Source organism: Eufriesea mexicana, unplaced genomic scaffold, assembly GCF_001483705.2.
Source record: "Eufriesea mexicana isolate 0111107269 unplaced genomic scaffold, ASM148370v2 scaffold474474835, whole genome shotgun sequence".
Lineage (NCBI taxonomy): Eukaryota > Metazoa > Arthropoda > Insecta > Hymenoptera > Apidae > Eufriesea > Eufriesea mexicana.
In genome coordinates, this window is record NW_016907960.1 from 213,463 (window position 1) to 238,947 (window position 25,485).

The 25,485-nt window shown below is 40.3% G+C and overlaps 6 protein-coding genes across 9 annotated transcripts; 5 read left to right on the forward strand and 1 right to left on the reverse strand.

Moving 5' to 3' along the window:
• The first annotated feature begins 357 nt into the window (after positions 1 to 357).
• LOC108548239 (uncharacterized) lies at positions 358 to 9,615 on the forward strand. Its single transcript, XM_017901082.1, is given in 14 exon segments — positions 358 to 466; positions 572 to 700; positions 790 to 1,093; positions 1,700 to 1,804; positions 2,899 to 3,002; positions 4,722 to 4,935; positions 5,021 to 5,074; positions 5,151 to 5,293; positions 5,376 to 5,532; positions 7,110 to 7,324; positions 7,500 to 7,656; positions 7,734 to 7,879; positions 7,949 to 8,050; positions 8,127 to 9,615. Coding segments are annotated over 12 exon segments (2,664 nt in total). The 5' UTR covers positions 358 to 466; positions 572 to 700; positions 790 to 807; the 3' UTR covers positions 9,108 to 9,615.
• A 2,281-nt stretch (positions 9,616 to 11,896) lies between these two features.
• Positions 11,897 to 13,882, forward strand: LOC108548028 (uncharacterized). The gene is made up of 5 exons (XM_017900797.1): positions 11,897 to 11,989; positions 12,410 to 12,745; positions 12,844 to 13,285; positions 13,344 to 13,695; positions 13,783 to 13,882. The coding sequence occupies exons 1-5, from the start codon at positions 11,897 to 11,899 to the stop codon at positions 13,880 to 13,882; spliced, it is 1,323 nt and encodes a 440-aa protein (XP_017756286.1).
• Positions 13,883 to 14,269: 387 nt separating this feature from the next.
• IFT43 (intraflagellar transport 43) lies at positions 14,270 to 15,299 on the forward strand. Its single transcript, XM_017900785.1, has 6 exons — positions 14,270 to 14,373; positions 14,477 to 14,652; positions 14,741 to 14,770; positions 14,822 to 14,874; positions 14,942 to 15,011; positions 15,077 to 15,299. The coding sequence occupies exons 1-6, from the start codon at positions 14,335 to 14,337 to the stop codon at positions 15,297 to 15,299; spliced, it is 591 nt and encodes a 196-aa protein (XP_017756274.1). The 5' UTR covers positions 14,270 to 14,334.
• A 1,091-nt stretch (positions 15,300 to 16,390) lies between these two features.
• LOC108548039 (mitochondrial import receptor subunit TOM40 homolog 1) lies at positions 16,391 to 17,347 on the forward strand. The gene has a single exon (XM_017900808.1). The coding sequence runs from the start codon at positions 16,391 to 16,393 to the stop codon at positions 17,345 to 17,347; it is 957 nt and encodes a 318-aa protein (XP_017756297.1).
• Positions 17,348 to 17,892: 545 nt separating this feature from the next.
• LOC108548314 (endoplasmic reticulum lectin 1) lies at positions 17,893 to 20,744 on the reverse strand. The gene is made up of 7 exons (XM_017901189.1): positions 20,593 to 20,744; positions 20,358 to 20,531; positions 19,745 to 20,269; positions 19,238 to 19,291; positions 18,540 to 18,698; positions 18,230 to 18,469; positions 17,893 to 18,138 (listed from the first exon to the last, which is right to left on the reverse strand). Exons 1-7 carry the CDS (start codon positions 20,725 to 20,727, stop codon positions 17,893 to 17,895), a joined length of 1,533 nt encoding a protein of 510 aa, XP_017756678.1. The 5' UTR covers positions 20,728 to 20,744.
• A 71-nt stretch (positions 20,745 to 20,815) lies between these two features.
• On the forward strand, positions 20,816 to 25,317 carry btz (CASC3 exon junction complex subunit). 4 transcript variants are annotated; one of them, XM_017901169.1, is made up of 9 exons: positions 20,816 to 20,891; positions 21,797 to 21,905; positions 22,345 to 22,769; positions 22,837 to 23,121; positions 23,205 to 23,617; positions 23,683 to 24,018; positions 24,130 to 24,162; positions 24,359 to 24,615; positions 24,694 to 25,317. In XM_017901169.1, exons 2-9 carry the CDS (start codon positions 21,807 to 21,809, stop codon positions 25,306 to 25,308), a joined length of 2,463 nt encoding a protein of 820 aa, XP_017756658.1. In that variant the 5' UTR covers positions 20,816 to 20,891; positions 21,797 to 21,806; the 3' UTR covers positions 25,309 to 25,317. The 4 variants fall into 4 exon arrangements, with proteins under 4 accessions (XP_017756658.1, XP_017756641.1, XP_017756650.1 ...); XM_017901152.1 differs by having other exon boundaries at positions 20,823 to 20,891; positions 21,759 to 21,905; XM_017901161.1 differs by lacking the exon at positions 20,816 to 20,891 and adding an exon at positions 21,551 to 21,607 and having other exon boundaries at positions 21,759 to 21,905.
• The last annotated feature ends 168 nt before the right edge of the window (positions 25,318 to 25,485 follow it).

The window sequence follows — 25,485 nt, forward strand, 5'->3', positions numbered from 1 at the left end:
TCATGATCACGTGCTCGCCCGGTATGCAACACGAAACTAAATTCTATATGAAATGATGTCAATATTTGACAAATAAAATGTTCAATAACGATACACAAGTAAAGAATATTCCAGTAACTAAATAGCGTTATAGAAATTATTTAGATAAATGCAAAATAGAATATTTATTTAATTCATTGATGGAAAAATATTACGTTAACATTGAAATTATTAACAATCTTTTAGGAAGATCTAAAGTATGTTAGATATCACTTTTAAATGTTACGAATCAGCCCGCCAATTAATACAGACACCCTATTTGATGGAGGCATAACGTAATCATAAGGATAGAGAAAGTAATCAACGAATAATAAAAATATATTTCGAACCATTATACGAAGAGCTCGTGAAGATCTTTAGATGTAATCGAAAAGGACGACGCAGTGTAATAAGTGTTCAGTTCACGGAAACAATAAATTCTCCTGTGGTAAAAAGAATATACGAAGAAAAGGATTTTCTTTCTCATCCCTTTTTAACATTCAAACTTTAGATAGAATATTCCATTACTGAACTTTCAATATCGAATTTACAGAATTCTCTCGGTGTAAAAAAGAAGCCAAGACCGGGCTATAACGAACACAAGTTACTAAACTGGCTTGTCGGTTTAATTTAAATGTTACGTTAACGGATAATTCAAAATCAACCTTGGTTTACAATACAGGTAATCATAACCTAAACTTAATCCATTTTATCATAGTTATCTCTAAATTAGATATCGGTTTGAAAATTTTGTGGTCGAAATGCTTATAGAAGAACGGGGCATGTGGAATGTCGAGGTTTGCATGCAGACGAGATGAATCAGGTTCGGCGGAGCATAAAATCAGCAGCATCGGCCGCATCAGTGATTGCGGCAGGCAAGAAGCAAAAGACCAATGGATGGACGGGCCAGCCGTCACGAAGCGGGCCGACGTTCCCGTACCAAACGAGATTAATAGAGATCCGCCTGTCAGCCGGACGCCTCTCCGTCTGAGCGAGATCCAGCGGCTTCCAGACGGCCAGTCTTCTCGCAGATCGCAACCTGCGTGGGCAACAACCGATCGTGATCGATCGCACGGTGCGTCCTCTCTGGACTACCGCTTTGCATGTCGTGTACGTGCGAGACCAAGAGTATTTCGTGTACCACGAATCTTCTAGTCATCCGGGCATACATAGAGTAATGAGATAATAACCACTGTGACAAATTAGCACAATTTCGTCCACGCGTCGACGCATTTTGTCTACGTTATACATACCTACGTTTAGAGAAAACCATTAAACGTTATACGTATTTTTCAAACGGCAAACAACTCGCGCATCTCCGATACACGAACTCATTCCCGAATCTCGCCATTCCGTTACGGCAAATCGCGTTCGACCGATTTACGTCCATCGTTATTCGTACTAATGCGAATACAAATCACGAGGGGTCGGTGGGCCGTATTCGGTGGCTTCACCTTAGTTTGCCTCGCCAATTTGCGATTAGGTAGGCACCGTATCGCACTTTTTCATTCTGACTCATCCTTTTTGTTCCTTTCTCTTTTTCTCAAATTTTCCGTGTTCATTTCATCGTTTTGTATTTCGTCTAATTCATGAATTACGTTCATTGCTGTACAAAAATAGTAGTATTTTAGGAAAATCGTGATCTAGTTTGTTATCGATGTCGGTGTTGTTTCTGTTTCAGCCATCGGTGACCAGAATGAGGGCAACGAAGACAGGACACACGGCGATGAGGTTTGGCAACACGTATGCTGCGCCAGACACGACAAAATTATCGATGTTGGATACGGTAAGCAAATTTCACCAAAAATACTAAAATTTGGACGATGTCAGGACGGAGCATACAGAGATACAGAGATGAACGGGGGGAGCTGTGACACGGTATATCGTTCAGAAAAGAGGTTCGGTCAGGAGTTACATAATTTTAACAACTGGCCAAATGTAATTTACGTTCCCTCGTTTCGCTCTTACCGCCCCATATACACGAGTGGCAAATTAATATCGGGTGTTCAATCAATTGACGCCGATTGAGAGGATGAAGCATCCGGTGATGATGTAGTCGTGTGCCTATGATCAAAAGATTTGACCGATTTATCATTGCAAACAGTCGCTTTAAAATAGCGCGGGAAGTGTCAAATCGACCGCAGTTCGATCTCATTAGGCTTCGTTTTCTCACAGAGAGATCAATTGCCTTATAGATCGAAGACGATCGAAGAAGCAAGTCTGCGATTCGTAGAATGTTAATGCCCCTCGCGAACGAATAATTAACGTTTCGCCGAAGCGGCCGGTTCCACGAAACGACCAAAGAAACAACTACCCTTCGAGTCGCGATCAATTGTCAATTAAACGATTTCGTTGATCGGCGTCTGGTATCCTCGACCCACGCTTAGACTCGTGCCATCGCTTCTAGCTTCGACTACCTGAAAACACCGGGTTCTTCGATCGTTGGGAGCAGGAATCTACGCGGAACCCCGGCGTTTCTACTAAATCTCGAGGTAATGCCATTTATAGGAAGAAACGCGGAAAGATGACAGAGAAGTAGCCAAAGGATAATGTGAATCACCGAAGAATCAGCGCATTCCATATCCCACGCGTTCGCGCCAAAAATAGCACGGTTACACTATAGACGGTTCTACCCCCTTCTTATATCTTGTCAACGTTTAATGTGATACAAGTCGTAAATTTCGTACAATGATCGCGAGCATTACCGTGCGGCGCCATCGGATTTACACGCGTCTCATTTTTCGCGAACGCCACGGCACACAGTGAACACCACCATCCGCGGGCCTACTGAAATTTCATTCAACTTCCCCGCAAAGCGACACTTCATCCCTAACGCTAATCCCTTTTCTCGATCGTCCATTTTGATTTTTATTTTCGCAGGAATATCAGGCGAAATTATTCAAATCGACGCAGGCCATTGTCGTAACTTGTGTCCGCGGCACGTGTTGGATGATCCAGGAGACGTGAGTCGGCCTACTGTACAGGTAAATCTTTTTGGCATACGATCGTACTTTTCAAAATTTCGGTTATTCGGGAGCAGGGATTGCTCAGGGAGGAATGCAGGGTTACGAAGATACATGGGATGTGCATAATCCATGACTCATGGCTACAGGATGCACCTGATGTGAACAGCTTTTTGGGTGATCCCCACCTCGAACGCGAAAAAAAGAGAAAAAAGAGAGAAAAGAAGTGAGACAAGAAAAAAAGCACCGCCATCGCAGAGTTTATCGAACCGGTCGTGAAACTGTCGAATTCCTCCACCCGGAATCTTTTAAAATTCAACGTCACGGTCAAGCTTATCTTACGATTAAAAAGGAAACGAAACAATTCCAGAATCCGCGAGATCTTTGAAAAACACACTGGAAAGTCTGCGAATGCGTACACATATTAAGGGACGGATCGAAGTCCGAAAAAGCGAGATCGGACGTCGAAGAATTCTACCGGTCGGTGGAGCGACGCGTCCAAGGGAACAAAAAGGCACGCATGCGAAAAGAGCGAATTCGCAAATAGAAGAAAAAATTACCGCGATACACGTTGCCACGGCAGGTTACGTATGCCAAGGGCTATACGAAGGGCGAAAAAGGAAGGAACGTCATATAGATTTATGACGCATGGGATCGACCAATCCGCCAGCTGGAATGCGGCCACGCCAGCATCGCGCGATCGTACGATCTTCGCGACTTTTACGGCGAGTGCACCCCACACCGTATCGAGGACCGCGCATCTTCGTCGATGATCGTGCCATTTTTATACATATATATCTTATCCATTCTATACTCCGAACTACTTCATCCACCAACATCCTGATAGGCAACCATCGCGCGTTCCTACCTCGCTTTCGTGCTAATGACCATTGCGTTGCACGTTAGAAGAGCAGTAGCCCGATGAGCGTGGTAAACGAACGTGTCGTAATAATTCGGGAATAATTTGAGAACGACCCTTCGTATACTTTGGTCGTTCGTTGAGGGAGAAAGCTATTTTCGTCATGTGATGCAACCCGATCGGTGGTTTACGATCTTGCAGCACCCACGCCGCAGGAGAGAAACAGGCTTGAGAAGAAAAAATGTTGCACGCGATATGCAGAAAGAGGAGGATGTGTTTTGCGTCCTTGGAAGGTCGTATCGTGCCGGGTCACCGCTCCGGCGCCAGCTTGGCCAGTTACTAAATCCCGAATCGTGTTCCTGGGATCTCGAGGATGGATGTACCTGAGGAGAGAATTTATTAGAAAATATTCTTAGCCAGAAATATCACCGGGGGGGATAAAAGGAGGAAGAAGAGAAGGAAAAGGGTAGAGGCACATGGCTTTGCACGGACAAAGATAACGGTCGGTGTTATCCCGCAGCGAGAATAATTAAATGGCCCGCGTGTCGCGAAAGAAATCGGGTACCAAAGAAAACGTCCGAACAGCAGATAACGAGGCGCGCGAATATTATAAATTCCTCCGTGGACACCATCGATACTTTCTTGCTTGGCAAACGTACGACGAAATAAAATACGAATTCTGTGAAGTCGCGTGCTCGCTTTGCTCATCCAACATCTGTATCGATAAAATGTTCCCCCGTGTGATACACGGCCAACCATTCCAGAAGCGTGTTCTCCTTCCTTACCACGGTGGTAACATTTCATTCGATCCGATTCAAATATCCGAGTTTCCGTTTCGACCATGCTTGAACGTAACTCATTTGCGCTTTTCGTTCCCCCAGAGATGTTTCCCGGAATCGCATTGTCGTCCAAGGGCAGCGAAGCTGGAGAGGGTGTCGACGATCCAAGGGGTTCGCGTGATCGAAGTCATAGAGGCCTGCGAATGCACGCCGGACGCGTCCTGTAAGAGAGAATCCTTCACGCATCTCGTACATTCCGGTACTCCTCATCAAACCATGTTGGATGTCGGAGTGTGTATGGGTCACTGTGCTAAAGGTATCTAATTCCTTTTTTTCCACTTTGTCGCGCGTACTTCGTATCGTAATTCATGCACGATAATGGTCGATATGCCCTTTGAAAGATCTCGGATGCAAACCGGTGAGGAACAGTACGGTTAGCATCAAAGGACCAAACGGTATGGCAAATTGTCTACGTTTCTAGTAGATAGAGTGACTCGATGAAGTAATCGGACTTATTATGTTACCTTTTAGGGGACGAAGTGTACCAGGTAATCGAGAAATGCGGTTGCGCTGGGACATGTCACAAAATGGATCACATGGAGACTGTCCTGGATTTCAGCGAAGTTGAAATTAAGGACGGTACGAACACGACGGATGTTAGGCCAGAAGTTTGGGTAAATGTTTTGCCACATGATCTAAGACGTCGCAGTAATCGCGTTGTAACTTATCATGTTGACTTTGTGTTCGCGCAAATAGAAAATTAACGTCGGACAATGCGTTGGAACGTGTTCGGTGAACGAAATGGAGATGTGTCTATTGAGAGACAAAAAAGAGCCATCGAGATGTTTGGCGGGCCTGTACTCGAGGCAACACACTTGTATACCCGCTAGATTCAAAGTTCACGAGTACAGGTATTCGGATGTGGGTTAATGATCGACGATGTGGATGCAATTAGAGATTCACCGTTGGGATTGATCGTTTGTTTCAGGACTCGTCGTGGATCGAAGAGAGAAATTATTCAAATTACCCAGTGTGCTTGTGTCTGAATAGGATAGGGAGAAACGAGAGAGATCTGTTCGATTCAGCAGACCGATGGGACAGGTTTATAGAGACATTCAAGCTACTTTATGCGTCGCGTAAATACAAAGTACCATTTCGATGTTCCTACATACACCGTGTATTGGTATAACAAATAAACGTACAATGACTTTTTACTAAAAGTCAACTGGCTACCTAAAAGTCCACGCTTACCGGTTCCATCCGATCCGTTTGTCACTCTCTATCGTTGCATTAGTCCGCAATTTTCACGGCAATGGAACTAATCTTTCGAAAACTGTCTAAGGAACTTTAGAATTAGTTCCACTTGCGCCGTTAATTCGTTTCACGGTATAAGATAATAAAAGCGGAATTGTATTTAGCAAGACGCAATAAGAAGATCGGCAAGTTCCTTCCGCGAATTTCATGCGCATTTCTACAAAAGACACGCCAATTGGCACTGGCCAACTTTGTACTTACATACAACTATCCGGTTGGTTCGTTCCCGTTTCGTCTTGCGCTCATAAACGAATAATGCAACAAAAAGAACGAGGTCGAAACTGGTGCTCGATTTTCGAACGTGGAGGCGAAAATACACGCTGACACCCTCGCGAGATCCGTCATCGTCCTCGTAGGAAAACAACCGATTATTCGCGACATCTAAATATCGCTGCGTGGCCACATGACTCGCCACTCACGAATTTACGGAATTTAGGAAGCGTGAGCTTTTTTTAATAGCCCCACGGTGTCATCATCACGTTCCTCGTGGCTTTCGTTCGCCTCGCAATGCCATCGAGTATAATCGACCTTTACCGGTTTTTTGTTTGTCCCAATATTTAATTCTTCATCACGGTCAATTTCATCTCCGAAAAGGAAAAAAAGAAAAAAAAAGAAAAAAAAAGAAAAAACACAAACAAAGGAAAAGAGAAAATTTATTGTCCAAAAATACGAATGTTTTAAATAGAATTTCGAAAAGTAGTTTCTCGCCAGTTAAAAGAAACGCGACACGTGCTCGATGGCCGAGGATGATCGAAGGTGATCTAGGACAACTTAATAAGAAGCAATTGGGGAGAAGAAAAGTCGCATTGTCGACTCGCGTCGAGTCGCGTAGCGTCGCGTCGGTGTCCCGTGAGTGAAGCCGATGTCGCTGCGGGGAGCAACGCGGGGGAGGCAACTCCCGGCATAGCATAAAGGTGACTCCTCGCAGCCAAGACCTCCCATATGCTACTTAGCGTTCCGTTCGGTTCGGCAAACCTCCTGTCCACTAGCAGAGAAGGTGTCCGCTTCTTCCTCCGCTAAGAAGCATTTGTCGCGGACTTTACGTAGATTCGGTCGATGTTCCACATTGTCATCGAGCTATTCGTCGAAGCGAATCCGGAGAGTCTACAGTCGTCGGCTGTTATCGCGTGTTTCAAGCCTATTTTCGGACCTCGTTCTCCACTGTCACGAACGAACCTCAGACGAAAATGATGACGAGAGATAGCCGGTTTCACCTTTTGGCGATACTCTTCTTACTGTGCTCTTTCAACGTGCACGCACATCCAAGTCGCTTTTACGAAGACGATAACGTCAACGAGGAAGAACTTGTCAACTCCTGGTCCTTGGATAACTTGGAGGACGGGAGCGAGCACGACGCTCGACGGGACGAGGCTTTAGTAAAACTGCAACAGGTCCGTCTCGAGAGAACTGTGTCGAATATATAGACATTGCTTGTTGTGAGACTCGGTGAAAAATGGAACCTTTATTTTCGAATGATCAGAGATAAGAGTGGGACGAAGTAGATTCCATTTTCGGGAGAAACGTGTTCGAAACGACCGCGTTAACCAGTCGATGAAATCGTTACAGGTCCTTGGTATTCGGAGTCACGGCGAGAAAACGGGACGTCACAAGGTTCCACCGCAATTTATGGTGGAATTGTATAACAATGTAGCAGATCCTAGCGGTGTGACGCGAGGTAAAAATCCATACAATGCCAAGGTTGTCCGCAGCTTTATCGAAAGAGGTAAACGCACCTCCTCAGTGTTGTTCGTCCTTCCGCCTTCTATCGGAATTTTCGCTAAAGCAAATACTTTTACCCAGATACCACGATATCGAGGTTCTACTTCTTTAACATTACGGGTTTAGAGGTGAACGAATCTGTTTTGGAGGCGGAGCTTCATCTGTAGCGGAAGAGGACACCTTTGAAGGCTATGCATCCATCGACTTTAGCTTCTCCCTATTACCTGGTGAGTAGTCGTCAATTGCAATTCGTTGATTCTTAAAACAATTCTTCTAGCGAGTGTGTCTTCCTTTAGATAAGGGTGTATCAAGTTTTGGATGAGAAAAGTTTGGACGTTCCCGACCTTCATAGGCTATTGAACGTTAGATACGTCGGAGCACACGCGTCTGGCTGGCAGGCAAGTTCCAAGGTTATGAAATTTTTAGAAGCTACTATCCTCCAGGTGTACTAAGCGGCTGATACTTTTTTATCAGATATTTAACGTGAAGCAAGCTGTTCTCGGCTGGTTGAACGGCGAACCGAATCTTGGACTCCTGGTAACTGCTTCTACCTTGTTCGAGGATCAAGTGACCGTAGAATTTTCTCGGCGAAACGAGTATCATCACAGTAAACAACCGATATTAGTATTATTCGACGACGACGGGAAAAGACATCGGGGCGACAGCAATAACGAGATCGAGGGGATGTCCTATGACGACGAACTCGAGAAGAACGACTTGAAGAACGAGTATAGTGATAAAGATGCCGAGAAGCACGATCGTGGAAAAGGTCAACCGGAAGAGGCCCAATGGGAAAGCGATAACAAGTCTCAATATTTTCAAAGACAGAAGAGGACGAAGATAGGAGAAGTCGATGATGTGACTCAGACTGCACGAAAGGCGCAAGATCTCGAGGAAGGAACTTCGAAACGACGTCGAAGGGAAACAATCGCTACTTCATCGGGAAGATTACAGAGAGACGTTCGTTCGAACGGTACACCATTCGCAGATAGTTTGACGTCGATGGATATATATGAACGTGCAATGCGCCGTGAAAGAATGGCAGAAACAATTCGTCAAAGGTCGATGTTGCAACCGAGTAAAAAGTTCCGTGGAAAACGGTCAACGAAAAGCCACGCATCTGTCCGACAGAATGTCACCGAATGTTCGAGGCACGAGCTCTACGTTGACTTTAAAGAAATCGGTCTTTCCTCCTCTATCATTGCTCCACTCGGTTATTCCGCTTATCATTGCAAAGGTATCTGCGAAACACCATTGAGTCAAGATCAACAACCAACGAATCACGCGACTATCCAGGGAATCGTGCACAAAATGGGTCTCGTAAAAGGGGTCGAGAGACCTTGCTGCGTACCCACGAAACTGTTGGGAACGACCATTCTGTTCTTCGACGACAACGAGAACGTTGTTCTGAAAGTTTACCAGGACATGATCGCAGATCGTTGCGGATGTCGCTAAGGATCTTACCGATTTAGAGCCCGCGAGGTGAGATGCTCGTTTCTCCTGTGAAGGAAGAAGCGAACGAAGTGTGGAAGTATGTCTCAATGGTCTTGAAAAGGGGGAGAATGCATGGATATGTGTGCAAGAGAAAAGAAAGGGAAAGTGGGAGCACGCGAGAGTGAGAAAGAGAGAAAGAGATAGAGCGAGTGTAAGAGTGGCAGAATATATGCATCAGGTAAAAATGATTTTTACGCACTAGCACGAGAGTCATTCCTAGAGATTCGTCTGAAGATCGTCGTTTAGTTGACATCCCAATATTGTACATAAGAACATTCCTAAATTCGCGTAGGGTCATGCGTATTAATGATTAGCACGTGTCTATATCGTATCCTGTATCGTCATTAAATTATTATTATAATCACACGTAGGGAGTTAATCGTCTCGATCATTGTATATACTACTGTATCGTAAAACGTTAGAGTTATTTATATTTTAATTATGACAAATAAAACGAGTATTTAAGCTACCGGGACGCCATGCTACAATTGGCATATAACATGCTCCTTCTCGCCTTCCCTGTCACGGCTGAACGAAATTCGCGTTACGAAGCCGTAGGTTCTATATTTGGAAAGGTGGTATCGCTCCCATCGCGATACATTTGATATTACTTATTTCAATAATCCGCGTGTCACCCCCTCCGGATGAACGAAGCCGGTCGAAGGAACGGGCGAACGAATCAAGTCACGGCTCGAACATAGCGAAGCGATTTTCTTGGAAGAGAAGACAATTTCGTTGGCTGAGCAGCGAAATCGAGGCGTAAATTTTACGTGCGAGCCAATAAAATAAATGTGACGGTAACAGTGCTCGAAACGATGACTTTGGCGCCACTGGATGCAGAAAAGCAGTCGTGGAATGTCAGCGCTACCGGTGTTAAATGCCACCCTTTTTACCCTTTTTGCAATCCGGCACCGGTGGCGCTCGACGATCTACGAGTAAATAAACGAAACTGAATCGAAATCGTGCGCCGGCCCCCATCGAGAGATCCGGGGCTAATGGTGGCACCCGTACTGGTGCTCCGAATTTCTGTGGCCGATACTTTCACGGTGAAACACCTTCACCCTTTCTCTTTTCATTCGTAATCACGCGATGACGTTCGCGGTTCTCGTTTTATTCCATTACCGGAATACGCAGCGTGGCCAGCAACGTAAACAGATTAGTTTAATGACCCCACTGGAATCCGTGATGCAGCCGATTCATTGCAATGAACCGATTCAGAATTTAACGCGTATCACGGTGTGTTCTAGGCCAACTGAGATCCACGTGGAACTCAGCGTGAAACGGCGAAGAATCAGACGAAATTACCAACGATTAGACGACCTCGATTGACCGTCTCCAACGCTGGGATCTGGCTTCCTGTTTTCCTGTTAGCTCCCTTTCGAATCGTTGCACGCGCATAAATTCCTACCCACGCCTCCCACAGAGTCGGCCAATTTGTCCGAGGAATAATTTTAGGCTTTTCATTTAGCTTCTTCCTAACTGCCCTCGGCTCCACCGTTCGTACTCGTGAATCTTAACACGCGGCGGACTGTCACGATGAAGATGGAGAAACTGAGAACGAGAAAGAGAGAGAGAGAGAGAGAGAGAGAGAGATTGAAACGAAAATACAGGAACGGTATATAAATAAGGCGATCGACGATGAAAGGGAACAGCATTGCGCTTTCGATGCGGGGATTTGCATATTTCCGAACGACCAATGGTTCGCGTGCCATCGTACTGCATTCCGTGTGCGTGCATCTCCAGTTATATTTAATCCACGGTGGGTGTATTTTCGAATCTGCCCGCCTAAAAATAGCCGAAACGCGTTCCATTGCATTCCAACGCTGTATTTAGATCCTTGATATCGTAATACGTGTCATCCCTGCTCGCGATAGCCGAGCAGGAACATACCCGTTTATTTTCTCTTCCTTTACACGATTCCTGGCCTATCGGAGGAGAAGGTCTGGAAGGTCTATCCGGCTCGCTGAATAGGAACTGCGACGCCTCGAAAATTCCACGTGCTCCGAAGCTTGCCACTAATCTCCAGTATATAGCGACAGGGTAGCCGAATGAGATGCAGCGGTCGCAAGGCCTCGCGGAAACGAGGGGTTAAAGAATGAAAGGGTTAAAGATGCCGGGTGGTTGGAAGGATATCGAGCCAGAGGAAAGAGAAAAGGCGGGAGGCTGCTGCCAAAGTAAAAAGTCTAAGCCGTGAACTGTACGACGGCCTGTACAATGACGTAGTGTTCTGTCATCCGGCGCGCTACCTCTCCAACCTCTCCACTACCGCTGCTTGGCCATTATAGTGGGACAGAACTTCACGAGTTCACAACTATACATATAGTGGTAGGCCTTTGAACGGTGCGCGCCTCGTGCCTTGCGTATTGCCGTGTTCCTTCCTTTCCGTCATCCGTTGTCCTTTCTCTGTCTTTCTTCTTCCCCACATCCGCTCCGATCTTTCACCGACCCGTAGTCCTCAGCAGCGCGACGCGTCCCTGACGAGCGACCCTGAAAATCGCTACGAATGAAACCGGAACGTTCGTAAACAATAGGGCCGACGACATCGGGCAACGTCCTCGCGTCGTTCGATCGCGAATCGTTCGAGAAACGAGTAGAAACCTCGAGGAGAATACCGGAGGGATGAAACGTCGAACGTGTTTACCGATTTCGTGGAAACCTGCGACAGCAATGTCGAATACGCGTTAGGTAAACCGGTATCGCGAAGTCGCGCAATTAAACGCTCAGCGAGAAGACATTATGCGGAATCGCCGATGACAAACATGACAGTCTCGGCCTTTGTTTACTGGATCCTCGGTCTACAATTGATTTTAATCCTTTCGATCGTGCACACGGGAGATCGTCAAGTAAGTAACTACTATCGCTACATTAATCGTCATACGTTTCTGTTTGTCATACGAGCATTCGTTCCGACTGTATTTTTACAAGATAAATGCTTGTTTCGAATTAACGTGTCTTTCGTATATCTATTGGCTGCTGCGCCATTGAATGGGAAACGATCTCGCAACGCATGCTTCCAAGAAGTAGAAACGTTCTGTGCCCCACGAATCAGCCAGCGTATTTCGTTTTACTCCGTTCCATTCCAACGTGTATTACCGCGTCCCTTTTCCTTTTCCTTCTGATCCCGTGCCGACTACCGTTGATCTCTTGTCATGAATGATGATCCCACTGCCTCGAATCTGCTCCGTTTGAATCATCGGATTGACCACTTAGTCGATCGCCTTTCTCCACGAATAATCAACATACTTGCTTCTTTCGCTCGACAGATCAGTGGCCATGGAATTATCGAAAAGTTGACACCGATCGTGTACCAAAAATCATCTCAGAAGCCGTTTCATCCGACTTGGATGGCCAATCAGTTAATTAGGAATAAACGAAACGGGCAAATCGAAGATGAGACGATTCTCAGGAGACACGCGAGACATCGGAAGCGACACCGTTGCAAAAACCGATCGACGTGTTTTCGAAATACGTATGTAACTAGACTGTCCCTTCTGAGGGACGACACGATGCCAGTGGATGAAACTTCTAAAGAAACGAAGGATGATCACGACGAGAACGCCGTTCTGGAGACAACGGAAGAACCGCGCGATCGATTAGGGGTGAACAAACGCGGGCAGGTGATTATCGATAATGCTCGTGCCGCGTAGATCTTCGTGCGAGTGATAAAGTGGGATGCATTTCTTTTCCCGCTACCTAGGAGTCGCACATTGAAACCGACGGAGAGAATTACATGGCCGATACGTACGCGGAGAACGGTAAAAGCGATTCGAAAAACAGCTCCGAAAATGGCGAGCTATCGGATTCGTACGATGAGAGATTCATTCCCAGCGAAATCGAATGCGATAGTACAGACCGATCTGCTCAGAAGAAAACTCGATCGAAGAAGGACGAAATTATCGAGAACACGGATTACATAGACGAAGTACGCTCTTTGGCTGTTTACTCGGCTATGGATGATCAGGTTATATTGCACGAAAGCTTAAGCGTTCTTCTGAGCAAATTGTTCCAAAGTCTACGAAATGCTTCCACATCGAACGAGCAAGACATTCTGAAGCAGCTGAACTTCGTGAACGGTACAAACGAAGATCCTTGCCAGAAGTGGTTAGACAGCAAGGATAAGCTTGAGCAAGTTTTCTCAGGTACGGATCCGATGTTGTAAACACTGTGCTTTCTGGTTTCTCGAACTCGCTGTTGCAGGTAGTCTAGCGTCGTTACCCGCTTGTCCATGCCACTATCCAAGCAATATTTTTTACGACGATAAAATTTGGGACGTAAAGCGGATGAGGTATTTCAGATGGAGGGACGTGAGCGGCGACTCTCAAAGGCTCGACGTGTATAAACCGGGAGCCACTTACTGCGTTCTTTCGTTGTTAACGCAGGGTAGCGGAAGCGCCGCTGCTCAACACTGCTGCTACGATCGCAGAAGGAAGCTCTTGACCCGTGGTTCCGGTGCTGGCACTCCAAACTTTGTCAGTCCTGAGATATCACCTGTACTGCACGAGAGAATCGACGTGTTGCCATGGAGGCTCTGCAAGGGTGACTTTTCCAGGTCTCTCAGTTGGAAGTATTTCATCTACAATTAAAACGATACTGTTATTGTTCATTCGTGTAACTGTGAATGTAATTGAAACTATAGGTACAATGGAGTAAGACCGCCAAACAATGACAACGCCTGTGAGTCCAACCCCGATGATGAGGAATACCAACGACAAATCGACGATACCAAGTATTATTAACTGCGGCGCTGTTAATCAAACATTTTTATGACACGGGATAACCTAAAAAATTCATAGCGAGACTTTATTTTTATCGTGTTACCTTTAAGCGTTTGCGGGATATTTGTGTATGATGGGATTTAAGAAATAAACGTAACCCTGTTAATTTTACTCTTTGCGATCAAGACTTGCACTTAAATCTAAGCAGAATCCTTTCAGTGTAACGTTTAAAAAGACGCGCCCTAATCGAAGGGAACATGAAACCGGTTTCGAGTGTGCCACTGACGCGTTTCCAGTCACGTTTCTCGCGCTACTTTCCGAGCGAAAGAGGGGAGAGGAGCGAATGCAAGAACGAATAAAGTCGATCCAACCGCGCGTGCCACTAGGCCTTTCAGTTGTTATGGTTACTGCACGCAAACACAGGTTCCGTTTATTTCTAAGTTAAGGTTAACAACGAAACTCAATGGACAACCATGGATTGGGCAGTGGATTTGGAAATTTCTTCGAAAAAAGTAAGTTTCTAAATATCTGTTGTCACGTATTTGACAAGTTTCCTATGATTTATCATTAATAAATATCATAAAACGAGTAAATTATAAAAGTATCGTTTATTAGCTTTTACCTCGTCTCGGTAGAAGATCGACACAAAATGTTGTACAAGAAGACTCTAAACTCGACGATGATCTTTTAGAAAGTCCTGTATCCTCGACCTCCGTTAAATCATCGCAGCCACCTGTAGCACCACCGCGTACTAGGAAAACTGGGTGGGGTGATGAGTTGAAAAGTGGAAAGTAAGTTGTTTGGCGGTGACCTCTACTTTCAACAACAACAAAAATTCTTCAATAATTTTCACTTATTCTCGTTTCATCGTAATTTCAGAACACGTGGATCCTTGAGTATCATTGAACAGTGAGTATAACCAGTAGAATCAAAGAATCAGGCATCCGTAGTCGCTGATAGACTGTTTTTTAGGGAACGTTCTCGAGGAACGGAAAAGGACGAAGTAATTGACGGTAGGAACTAGTTTAATATTCCAAATGTGAAAGATTCGAAAACAACAGAATTGTATATTATTTGTAGATATCCCTGTTATACCAGATTTGGACGAAATTCAAGAGGACAATGTTTTGTCTGACATAAATACACCAACGTATGTACAGTTTTAAATTTTCACGAAAATTCTCATTCAGTTACTTCTAGTTTGTTATCTCGTAGGGTCAACGTGAACAGGGTTACTGCGTACAAAGAACTTGATACGGATTTCGTGAAAAATGCGGCATTTACGTCTCTGAATGGCGTTAATCTTTCTCTTTTAGCGGAGAAACTATACAGTGAACACTTAACAAAGGAACCCGATGAAGTATGGAATTGGAATCTTCTTTTTACTCAAGTTGCATCTGAAATAAACAGTGAAGCACAAAAAAAACTTATTACATAAATTGTTTAGCTATAATTTTTGATTATAAAAATAAAACTGATAAATATACAAAATATTGTCCCGATTTTACTAACTCCGCATCATTTTTATATTTATATTATATGAAATTTGCAAAATAAAAGTGAAAAAAACATGGCATGCTGCTTATCTGCAGCGCCTGTATATGGAAGCGATAAATTATTAACCTCGTCTGACCTATTCGATTGCCCCCCAATTTGGAAATCGCGGTAGTTCGAGGAGCGACGTGAAGACTCAACCGTGCAGGCGTGCAAATCCGAGATGAATCAAACCACGAACTTGCACGCGCAATCGGGAGTCGAACACAAGCTACTTGAAAGCGACCACGTGACAACACCCACTGAGCAGATCTGCCATATTTCTAACGTTTAGCGATCAATGTTCAGCTGTGCCATCACTAGCACACACTTCCGTCATTATTTGTTTGATTCTTCTATATATAGGGAATTAGTGCTATTGGACCACTTGCGGGAAAATACACAATGCGTTATTTTTTATTATATTTTAAACTAGTATTATCTATATTTGAAATTAATAGTATATTAAGTAATAATACTTCAAAGTAGATTAATTACATTATTAAATCATTTTTAAAGGAATTATTACATTTTAATATAATGCGATATTTCGGTACTTGAGCTAAAAGCCATCTAGGGGTGAAATTTGAACTAACATGCGTATTCTCAATCGAGAATCGATATGTCGTATCACAATCGATATATCAATTTTGATATATCATTTTTATCAAGTCGATATATTGTTTGTACACAATCAATGTACTGGATTTGTAACCCAGGGTCAGTTAATTTCCAACATGCCCTTTGCCATAGGCGTTGTACATGTTATGCGTCACATAGCAAGCTGACGATGCATAGTGGCATGATGCGAATCATACAACAGGCAATATTGGATATGTGACATGCAACAAGTTGCATAGTATTGCATGGAAACTCGCCTTAATTTCAACCGTAGCTAGCAAATGTGACATTTAGCATCACATATTACATGTTATATTCTTTGTTTCCTTTCTTTTCAAATTGGTTGATCGTTATTAATTAGGACGTAGCTTTGCAATGGGCACAGTATACTCATCGACAAAAGAAAACAAATATCCAAATGTAGATTGTATACCGTGTATAAAACCACAAGATAAAGCACCGGGAAATCCAGGAAGTTTTGAAGAGATACACAAAAATGTTAAAAATCTTTATCCGCAAAATTTTGATGGTGCACGGCTTGTCATTAACAAAGTTCTTAGTAAACATTTTAGCGTAACACATACGATTACTCTCAGTTCAGTTACACCATCTGGATATAAATTTGGTACAATGTATGTTGGTAAAAAAGTAGTCAATTTAAATGAAAGATATCCCGTAGCCGTGGGAGAGATCACACCACGTGGAAACTTGACAGCCTCTTTTGTGCATACGTTCGGATGTAGATTTAGGTACAAATTATCGGCACAAATTGCCAATGGAAAATGTAAAGCATCAAGTTCCAGCATCGAATATCGGTCAAATGATTTTACCGTTGCAATGACTCTAGCAAATTTAAAAAGTTGGAAGAATCAAGGAACAGTAGTTGTACATTTTTTACAATCGATCACATCGAGGATCGCGTTAGGAGCCGAAATTGCATGTCTTCGTGGCCCGAGAGTTCCAGGCAATCAACAGACGATAATGTGTCTAGCATTTAGGCACAGTACAGGACTCACAACATTATCTGGAACAATAGGTGAAGCGGGTCTTCATCTTTGTTATTATCGTAAAGCTAGCTCGCAATTAGAACTCGGTGTTGAATTAGAAACAAATACAAGAACTCATCAATCAATTGCTACTATAGTTTATCAAGTAAACGAACCGTCCGCGGATCTTATTTTTCGAGGTATTGTGAATTCTGAGACTACAGTCGGTGGCGTATTCGAAAAAAGGCTATACCCAATCCCAGAATCCTCGCTGATTATTAGCGTACTTTTAAACCATAAAGAACAACATTTTCGCGTGGGCGTTTGCCTTAATATCGGACAATGATAATTAACGTGATTTATTGCGCGTAACTATCATTGTCTATTTTTCTTATATTATTTAGAAGAATGGTAGGAATCAATTCGACAATGCAGAAATTAACGTAAGACGATTGTAATTATTCCTTTCAAAATCTTACAGAGTGGAAAACTTTTGTAAATGTTACAATCTCCGTCCTGTAATAATGTGTGTCAACAGTATTATGTGTTTTAAAGAATTATTATACTTATATATGTATTATAAAATATTTGAAAACTTTGAAGCATATTATTTGATATATTGACATACACTGAATCTTAATAAAAGAACTGAAATTTTTTATCTAATTTACTGAAACTAAATGCAACTGTCCAACACCCTAATACTGTCACTTTTATTATTAAAAATTTTATTTAACAGTTAATATCTATTAATTGAATATTATTCTAATCATCTCCGTTTGCTATCCTTTCGTCCAAATCATCGTATTCGTGAAAAGCAGTCGTCTTTAATTTGTCGAAGTTCACTAAAAATTTTATTTAACAGCTAATATCTATTAATTGAATATTATTCTAATCATCTCCATTTGCTATCCTTTCGTCCAAATCATCGTATTCGTGAAAAGCAGTCGTCTTTAATTTGTCGAAGTTCACTTCAAATTTTTCACTAAGAAGTCCATTTTCATCGGCGTATTTTAAAATATCACAGATCAACGGAGATTCCACACCTAAAACGTATTCGCATGTTTTTGGTTCGAGTAAAAATAAAGAAACACTCGATGGGCTAGCCGCGTGACTTTCAATACATTTTAGTTTCACCTGGAAAATACCAAAATTTCAATTGAAATAATTGTATAAGTTCTCTCATATATAAATAAATTAAATTATAAAATTTTGTTGTATATAATACCTCCGTTTGTCTTGGATTGCCAGTCTTATCGCAAATAGTACCATCGCTATAAAAATGAGAAAGTTGTTTTCGTAATTCTGGTGACTTTGGTTTTTTATGTGGATGTGCAGTGATCCACTCCAAATGTTTTTGTTTATCAAATTTACCAAGATTTACTATAGTTTTTTTACCATCACGTTCTATGTGATACTGATCTACAGAACGACCATAACAAAATTCGTACTTCCACCATCCATTGCCCTGTTTACATGAATAATACATTATTAACTAAAATATAATTAGAAAATACGATTGGAAGTACAATACTTACCCCGTGCAAACAATTCTTTCCGCTTAAAAAATTTTTTACGGGGGTTACTTCCGCTGGACTAATATCTTGTTCTGTTAATGAATTTATAGAATCTTCATTATTAGATTTATCAATGACACCAACGGGATGTATTTCAACTCTAACACGTGCTTCACCATCCTGAAATAAGTATATATGGATTAAATTTTCAATTAAAGTGCATAGAAAATGAACATTCTCACGAAGATTGCTACCAATGTTAATATCAATTATATACATTTGTTAGAAACACAAGTGCGCTACACATTATTCCTGCTTTCAATTTACGATATTAATAGACAAGACCGATTGTATATACCGCTAAATTTTGATTTTGTAATATTGTCATATTATAATATTTTACATTTACTCTAATCATTTACTATTTTATAATGTACTGTTATTGATTCTTACTTTAAGCACTATGTAAAGCAAAAATGATAAATACTACACATTTAGCTGTAAAAAAGTGAAACAATGGATATTACAATGCTAAAGATATAATGGTGCATAAATACCATTCACAAAGTTATTGTAACATTATATTGGAAAACATAGATTCAAAGGAAATAATTATATGTAGAAAAGGAAGGGACAGAATGATATACGAATTAATGGCGACAAATGGCAAGAACCACCAAGCACTTTGGCCTGATCCCAAAAATATGAAATATTCTGACCTGGCCCTCCTTATCTACATAGAAGATTGCATAGACATCCTGCAGCTTGTCATCCTGTGCAACAAATAATTAATTCAATCTATAGAAATAATCTAAACAACAAAATGAAAATTGTTTAACACTAAAAATAACTATTTAGCTTAAGAATACAAGCCAGAATTACTTTAACAATCTTGAAATTTAATAAAATTAAAGTATTTTAGTTAGTACAATAAAGAACGAATATTGATCAAAGCAATTTTCTACTATGAATGGAATATAATATTCTATACTAACAGAGTGCATAGCACAATAACGAAGCATAAATATGACCTATTCTTATTTAAAAATATCTTGCACGTGTTTTATAAATCAATAACAAATCAATAACAAAAACTATCACTACTATACACAGAAAATATATAAGTAAACATATTTTATTTTAAATAACAATATTATATACATACAGCACAAGCATAGTCAGAAATAAATAATGGAATGTAAAGAACGCAAAGAATATGGCTTTACCGTTACTGTTTGATATCGAAGTTTCAAACTTTCTACTTCCATTGCAATAAGAGATCTAGGTTTCATTGGCGAAGGACCAACTGGATAACAATTAATTTCATTCTCTCCTGTAGCTTGAGGCTTGTAGTCAGGGTGACTACATAACCAAGAAGAAAGGACAATAACTTCATATTCGCAGCTAGAAGATTCTTCTAATGAAAACAGCTCATGTTTACCATGCTGATAACAAACATATAAAACTTTTATCTTTCGTGGCTTATTAGTTAGATCACAAATTGACCCATCACCCATTTCAATTTCAACATATGGCATATTGATTCCATTAACTTTTTTAACTGGTATTTTTGCTTTTCTATTAGGATTGGCTTCTCTCTCCATATAGTCAGCCAAAAGCTTGAATTCTTGCATTTTATCAAAAGTACCTAAATAATACACTTGTGTTTTAACTTTTTTTCCATCTCTATCTTCATGATATTGACGTACATATCGTCCATGGCACAATTCATACGACCAATATGATTCAACCTGTGAGATATACATATTACTTTTATATAATGCTACATTTTTTTATATAATTTTTATACAATATATTGATTATGTTTACAATACATACCCTATAAGAACAAGTATTTTGTTCAAATAGTGGTAGCAAAATTTCTATTGGATTTAATCCATTATATGGTTCATTAAATTGTTGTTCTTGTTCTGTATTATCAACAATTAAACATCGATATCGTTCCTTATTTGCAGTTGTTATAATATAAGGTTCTATATTTGTTCTAGATTCCTATTAGAAATACATAAGTATAATATATTAATAATTTTAATTTTACTTCATTAATACTTACTAATAAATCCGAATTAGCTTTGCCTGGCCAATTAATTTTAAAGAGGATGCTATCGTCGAAACTTCTGAAATCATGTCCATATACAACAGTAACTATGATACACAATACATAGTAAACACCACAGTATTTCCACATTTTTATAAAATTGCAATTATTTCACCATATCTTTAGTCAAGGTATACGTATATCTGCGAACTTATGACGACACCAATCTGCATTAGGTCATTTACGTTTCGTGTTACTGTTTCATGACTAAAAAATATTTATCCACATACATTACACGGAAATCACTATACCATGTACGTATATTTTATCCAAAATAATTTAAATTTGATTCTGTATGTTGTACAAAACGTTTCAATGTTCCAATTGAAATGACATTCTTGTGAAGTTGACACTACACTCATGAAATATCCAGTTCTTTGACTAACCCCAATTATGTCCAAATACCAGTAATTTTATACCACGTGAACACTATACGTGGTCATTTTTTATATAATGTTATTCAGTTTTCCAAGATACAATTACTATAATAAATATAATGAAAGAAAATACTTAAAAATATAAACATTTAATTATTCATAACGGTCTTTTTATTTTAAGTGCTAATTGTTTCATAAATTTATAACAAGATAATTTTGTTTTTGAACTTAAAATTCAGGGAGACAACAGCTGTACACGCCTAACTGAAAAAGATCGAGTGCACAAATAACGGATTAAAAAGTTGCAGGTGGCGTGTATAACGCATAAAAATTCGAAATCTCGCGGCAATCAATTATATCATATTTCATAGACGCTATCTATAAATTAAATAATTTTCTCTTAAATAAATTAGCCAATTTACAATAAGCTAGTACCATTCAAGTGGATCTAGTAAAATACTCTTTATTTAAATTATCATCAGTTTAGTGGAGTCCAGGAGAAGGGATCTCCTGTTCGAAAGTTTATAGAACCGCCATTGCTACCGAGTAATCTGACAGCGATTCGACTAAATCGTTTCTACTATTAAAATTTCGTGAGTCTGGTGTGCCTTCTTAATATTGATACGTTTAGTCTATGATTCGTGACCGAGAATCGAGATCGGAAACTGCTCGGAGTAGAAACAGGCATCAACTAGTTCGACCTTAAAAGTCATTTGGCGTTGACGATTTATTCACATTTTGTAGGCAAAAATCTGTGATAATTCGGTTACGTGTACTTCCAGCTGAAATAACATGTCGGATACGAGACGACGACGAAAATCTAATCAGTCTTGTGGTTCAGATGACCTCTCGGACTCTTGTGAAGAATTAAACGCAACGAAAGAAACCCAGGTTAGCTACTATAAAGGTGTTTTCGATTAGGTATTTTAAAGATTTGAAAGAAATAGTTTTGCCTTCTTCTTGCGATTTCTATACCCTTGCTGTTTATCAATATTTTGCTTCGCACTGAACTGGATCTAAAGTTCGGCGGAAGGCCTGATTAAGTGGATTAAGCAGACTGCTGTAATACTTATAAGTATTATTCTAACTAGGGAGACTTTCCTTTCTGTTCGATTTACCGGCAAGTGGTTTTGTGAATCGCAATTTGTGAGTCATAATTTCGATGTGTATAAAATTCAAGTAAAATTATTTTATACATTAAACCCACATAAAATGTACTTTTGGAATATCTAAACAAATTTAAGTAACAATTTTTTTTAACTTGAAATGTTACCTAATTTCTAAACCAATTTTTGTTTCTTTGTATGTTCTTTCTAAATTTTTTCTATAGAGCAGCGAACAAACTGATGGTCATCAGGATTCAGAATGTGATATTTATCCTTCTGATTCTGATGCTGAATCACAAGATGGTGCATTACGGGAAAGCGGTGATGGCCAAGAAGAGGAGAAACCACAGAAGAAGTTGGATGATGATGAAGATAGACGTAATCCACAATATATTCCTAAGAGAGGAACATTTTATGAGCATGATGATAGAACTACTGATGAAGTAACAGATAGTGCTGCTGAGTCACAAAATGAGAGAGAAACCAAAGAAAAGAAAGTGTGGAAAGATAAAGAAGATAAGTGGGATCATGACCGATATAATGATGAGGAACAGGCACCAAAGAGCCATGAAGAATTAATAGCTGTTTATGGTTATGATATAAGAAATGAAGAGGGTCCACCCAGAGCTAGAAGAAGAAGAAGATATGGGTAGATACATTTTCAGAACTATGATAGTATTTGTAACATTTTGTTTCATGTCATTTATATTTTTTAGTCGTGGTCCTAATAAGTATACACGTAATTGGGAAGATGAAGATGCATATGGAAAACCTGGAAGTAATGTATCGAGTAGAAATAGAAGGTTTAATAGAAGTGGTGAAGATTTTCCTGCTTTAGGAACAAATAAAAATGCTTCCACACATGTAGAAGAACCAGTAATCTCATCAGCTTGGTATAGTAGTAAAAATAAATCACAGAGTAAAGTACAAAATTTTCCACCTCTACAAGCTCAGAGTGATAGCCCAAAAACAAAATCTAACAATACATCTAATACTCATACGTATGTAATATTTTTTAAAGTATTTGATTCTTTTATTTACATGTATTAAACAAAACTTATTTTAATCTTTTGACTTATGATAGGAATGAAAATAAAGCTCCTAATGAGCCAACAAATCCAGCGTGGAAAAAGGATACTAGACATTCACCTCATACACAGAGTAGTAATGGAAATAGTGGTGCTGGTGGTGATGCAGATAAATTAGTTAATACAAAAACATCTCCAAGAGATAACAACAAGAGGAACATTCAAGAGTCTGTAAGCTTGGCAGCGAGTAGAACTCGTGGACGTGGATTCAGAACAAACGCTAATAACAATATGGTCACTAATAGAACGGTTGAGACCAAACCAAAGGGACGTGGTGCAGGACCAATTACTGCTGAGAACAGAAGAAATAATACTACACAAAATGATGATGAACAACAAATTACTCATGATATGAAACATGTTAACATTAATGATGGCACTCAATATCATCAGAGTGCAAGACATAACAGTAAGTGTTTGATACATGTAGCAATATCATGAGTATATGCTACTTCATTCCTTAATGTGTTTTAGAAAACTTCTATGGACAATCTTCAGTGCAACAGAGGTCAGGGACAGTACCTCCAAGAATGCAACAACAATCTCATTCACAACAGCAACAGCAATCACAACAGCAGCAACAACAGTCTATTCAGCAACAGCAAGATGGTTCTGCTAATAGGCCAAAGCGTTATTCCAGTTTACGGCAGCGACCGACTATTTCGGATAATCCAGGTCAACAAACTTATCCACCACAACATGGGCAACATGGGCAACACAGTCAACACAATCAACACAATCAACACAATCAACATAATCAGCACAACCAACATAGTCAACACGGTCAGCATGGATATTTCCCTCCTCAAGGTAATAAAATATGTACATTCAGAGATGTTGTTATTTAAACAATGTATTTATGGGAAAATAATGCTTTAAGTGTACCGTATTAATCTTTGTCTTGTATATATATTTATTTAGCTGGAAATTCAAGAGGTGTTTTAGATTCACAAGGTAAGATAACGTGGGTTATTTAAATATGTGCATAATTTTTCATTTATTTCTATCTTTTATTAAGTAGACAGTTATTTATGTATATATATATATATAATACTTGTGTTTTATTTCTATTTCTGTTTTCATTATTTTATGACTTATATAAACATGTGTTTATGTGTATGCTCATATAATATTATACATATATTTATAGGGTATCCGCAAGGTCATTTTGAACAATCCACACCTGTTGCCACTGCAGCAGCACCTATGGCTGGGCAACCTGTGATCCCTATACCACCTAATGGTCAACCTGCAAGCTATGCTCCACCACCATTTTTAGTACCTCCACCACAGTTTATTTCCCCACAGGCTGCACCTCCTAGTATAATTAATTATGTTCCTGGTCCGAATGGACCAGCATTTCAACCAAACTTCCAAGGTTATCAAGGGTATAGTCCACCAGTGCAGGTACATTTTATTTTTCATTAAAGGTTTTTCCATCAAAGAAATTATATGAAATTGTTTTATGTTCTTTACTTATTATAGCCACAGCGTCCTCCACCACCACAAGAATTGTTTCAACCACAAGGTTGTACTTATTATAGTCCAGCACAACAACAACAACAACAACAACAATCGGCTCCACTGAGACGACCGAAGGCAGCTATTCCAATACTTCCACCACCGGAAAATCAACATCAGACCGGTCGAGGAAGAGGTAGAAATACACAACAGCAACAAACTAATCAACCCGGAAATACTCAACAGACTGAACAAGAAGTTAAAATTGATTCGGTTGAAGGTGATCAAAAGATTGTGCCCGAACAGTTTGATAACTCGCAAGTCGAAGACGTTTCAGAAGTTCAAGAAACACAAAAAGTTGAAGATTTAAGTGCAATAACAGATACTGTGGTTGAGAATACCGAGAAAGATATTAAAAATCTTGATAAAGATGCACCTGTGAATTTAGAAGATACAACTACAGATCAGATACAGTTAGATGATATAAGTGCTAATGATTTATCGAAGGTTACTATCAATGAACAAGATATTATTCCGCTTAAATCTCCGCAAGCAGTCATTGAAGAGACTGAAAATGATTCAAACATAATTGAAAGCACCACGACTGAAAGTACAGCTGTTGAAGAAGCAGCAGCTTGAAAAAATATCGCAGAGCGTGTAACGTTTTTCGCGAAAGACGTAATTGTGACACTTCGTGAGTATGAGTATGCATATATCATAAAAATGCTGTGTAATTTTATTGAAATTACTATACGGTTTGTATAGTAAAATGATATTCATGAATTATTTGTGAAATACTGTAGGAATTGGATGTGT

What these genes read in the sequence shown, in the direction of transcription:
- IFT43 (XM_017900785.1), top strand. Translation starts at nt 14,335, where the DNA reads ATGGATTGGGCAGTGGATTTGGAAATTTCTTCGAAAAAA. An exon ending in TGGAAATTTCTTCGAAAAAA is followed by an intron (nt 14,374 to 14,476) that starts GTAAGTTTCTAA and finishes ATCGTTTATTAG; the next exon opens with CTTTTACCTCGTCTCGGTAG. An exon ending in AAAGGACGAAGTAATTGACG is followed by an intron (nt 14,875 to 14,941) that starts GTAGGAACTAGT and finishes TATTATTTGTAG; the next exon opens with ATATCCCTGTTATACCAGAT.
- LOC108548028 (XM_017900797.1), top strand. Translation starts at nt 11,897, where the DNA reads ATGACAAACATGACAGTCTCGGCCTTTGTTTACTGGATCCTCGGTCTA. An exon ending in TGCACACGGGAGATCGTCAA is followed by an intron (nt 11,990 to 12,409) that starts GTAAGTAACTAC and finishes TTCGCTCGACAG; the next exon opens with ATCAGTGGCCATGGAATTAT. An exon ending in GCTTGAGCAAGTTTTCTCAG is followed by an intron (nt 13,286 to 13,343) that starts GTACGGATCCGA and finishes TCGCTGTTGCAG; the next exon opens with GTAGTCTAGCGTCGTTACCC.
- LOC108548039 (XM_017900808.1), top strand. Translation starts at nt 16,391, where the DNA reads ATGGGCACAGTATACTCATCGACAAAAGAAAACAAATATCCAAATGTA.
- btz (XM_017901169.1), top strand. Translation starts at nt 21,807, where the DNA reads ATGTCGGATACGAGACGACGACGAAAATCTAATCAGTCTTGTGGTTCA. An exon ending in TCAGAGTGCAAGACATAACA is followed by an intron (nt 23,618 to 23,682) that starts GTAAGTGTTTGA and finishes AATGTGTTTTAG; the next exon opens with AAAACTTCTATGGACAATCT. An exon ending in TGGATATTTCCCTCCTCAAG is followed by an intron (nt 24,019 to 24,129) that starts GTAATAAAATAT and finishes ATATTTATTTAG; the next exon opens with CTGGAAATTCAAGAGGTGTT.
- LOC108548314 (XM_017901189.1), bottom strand. Translation starts at nt 20,727, where the DNA reads ATGTGGAAATACTGTGGTGTTTACTATGTATTGTGTATCATAGTTACT. An exon ending in AAAATACTTGTTCTTATAGG is followed by an intron (nt 20,270 to 20,357) that starts GTATGTATTGTA and finishes TATATCTCACAG; the next exon opens with GTTGAATCATATTGGTCGTA. An exon ending in ATGTAGATAAGGAGGGCCAG is followed by an intron (nt 18,699 to 19,237) that starts GTCAGAATATTT and finishes TACTTATTTCAG; the next exon opens with GATGGTGAAGCACGTGTTAG.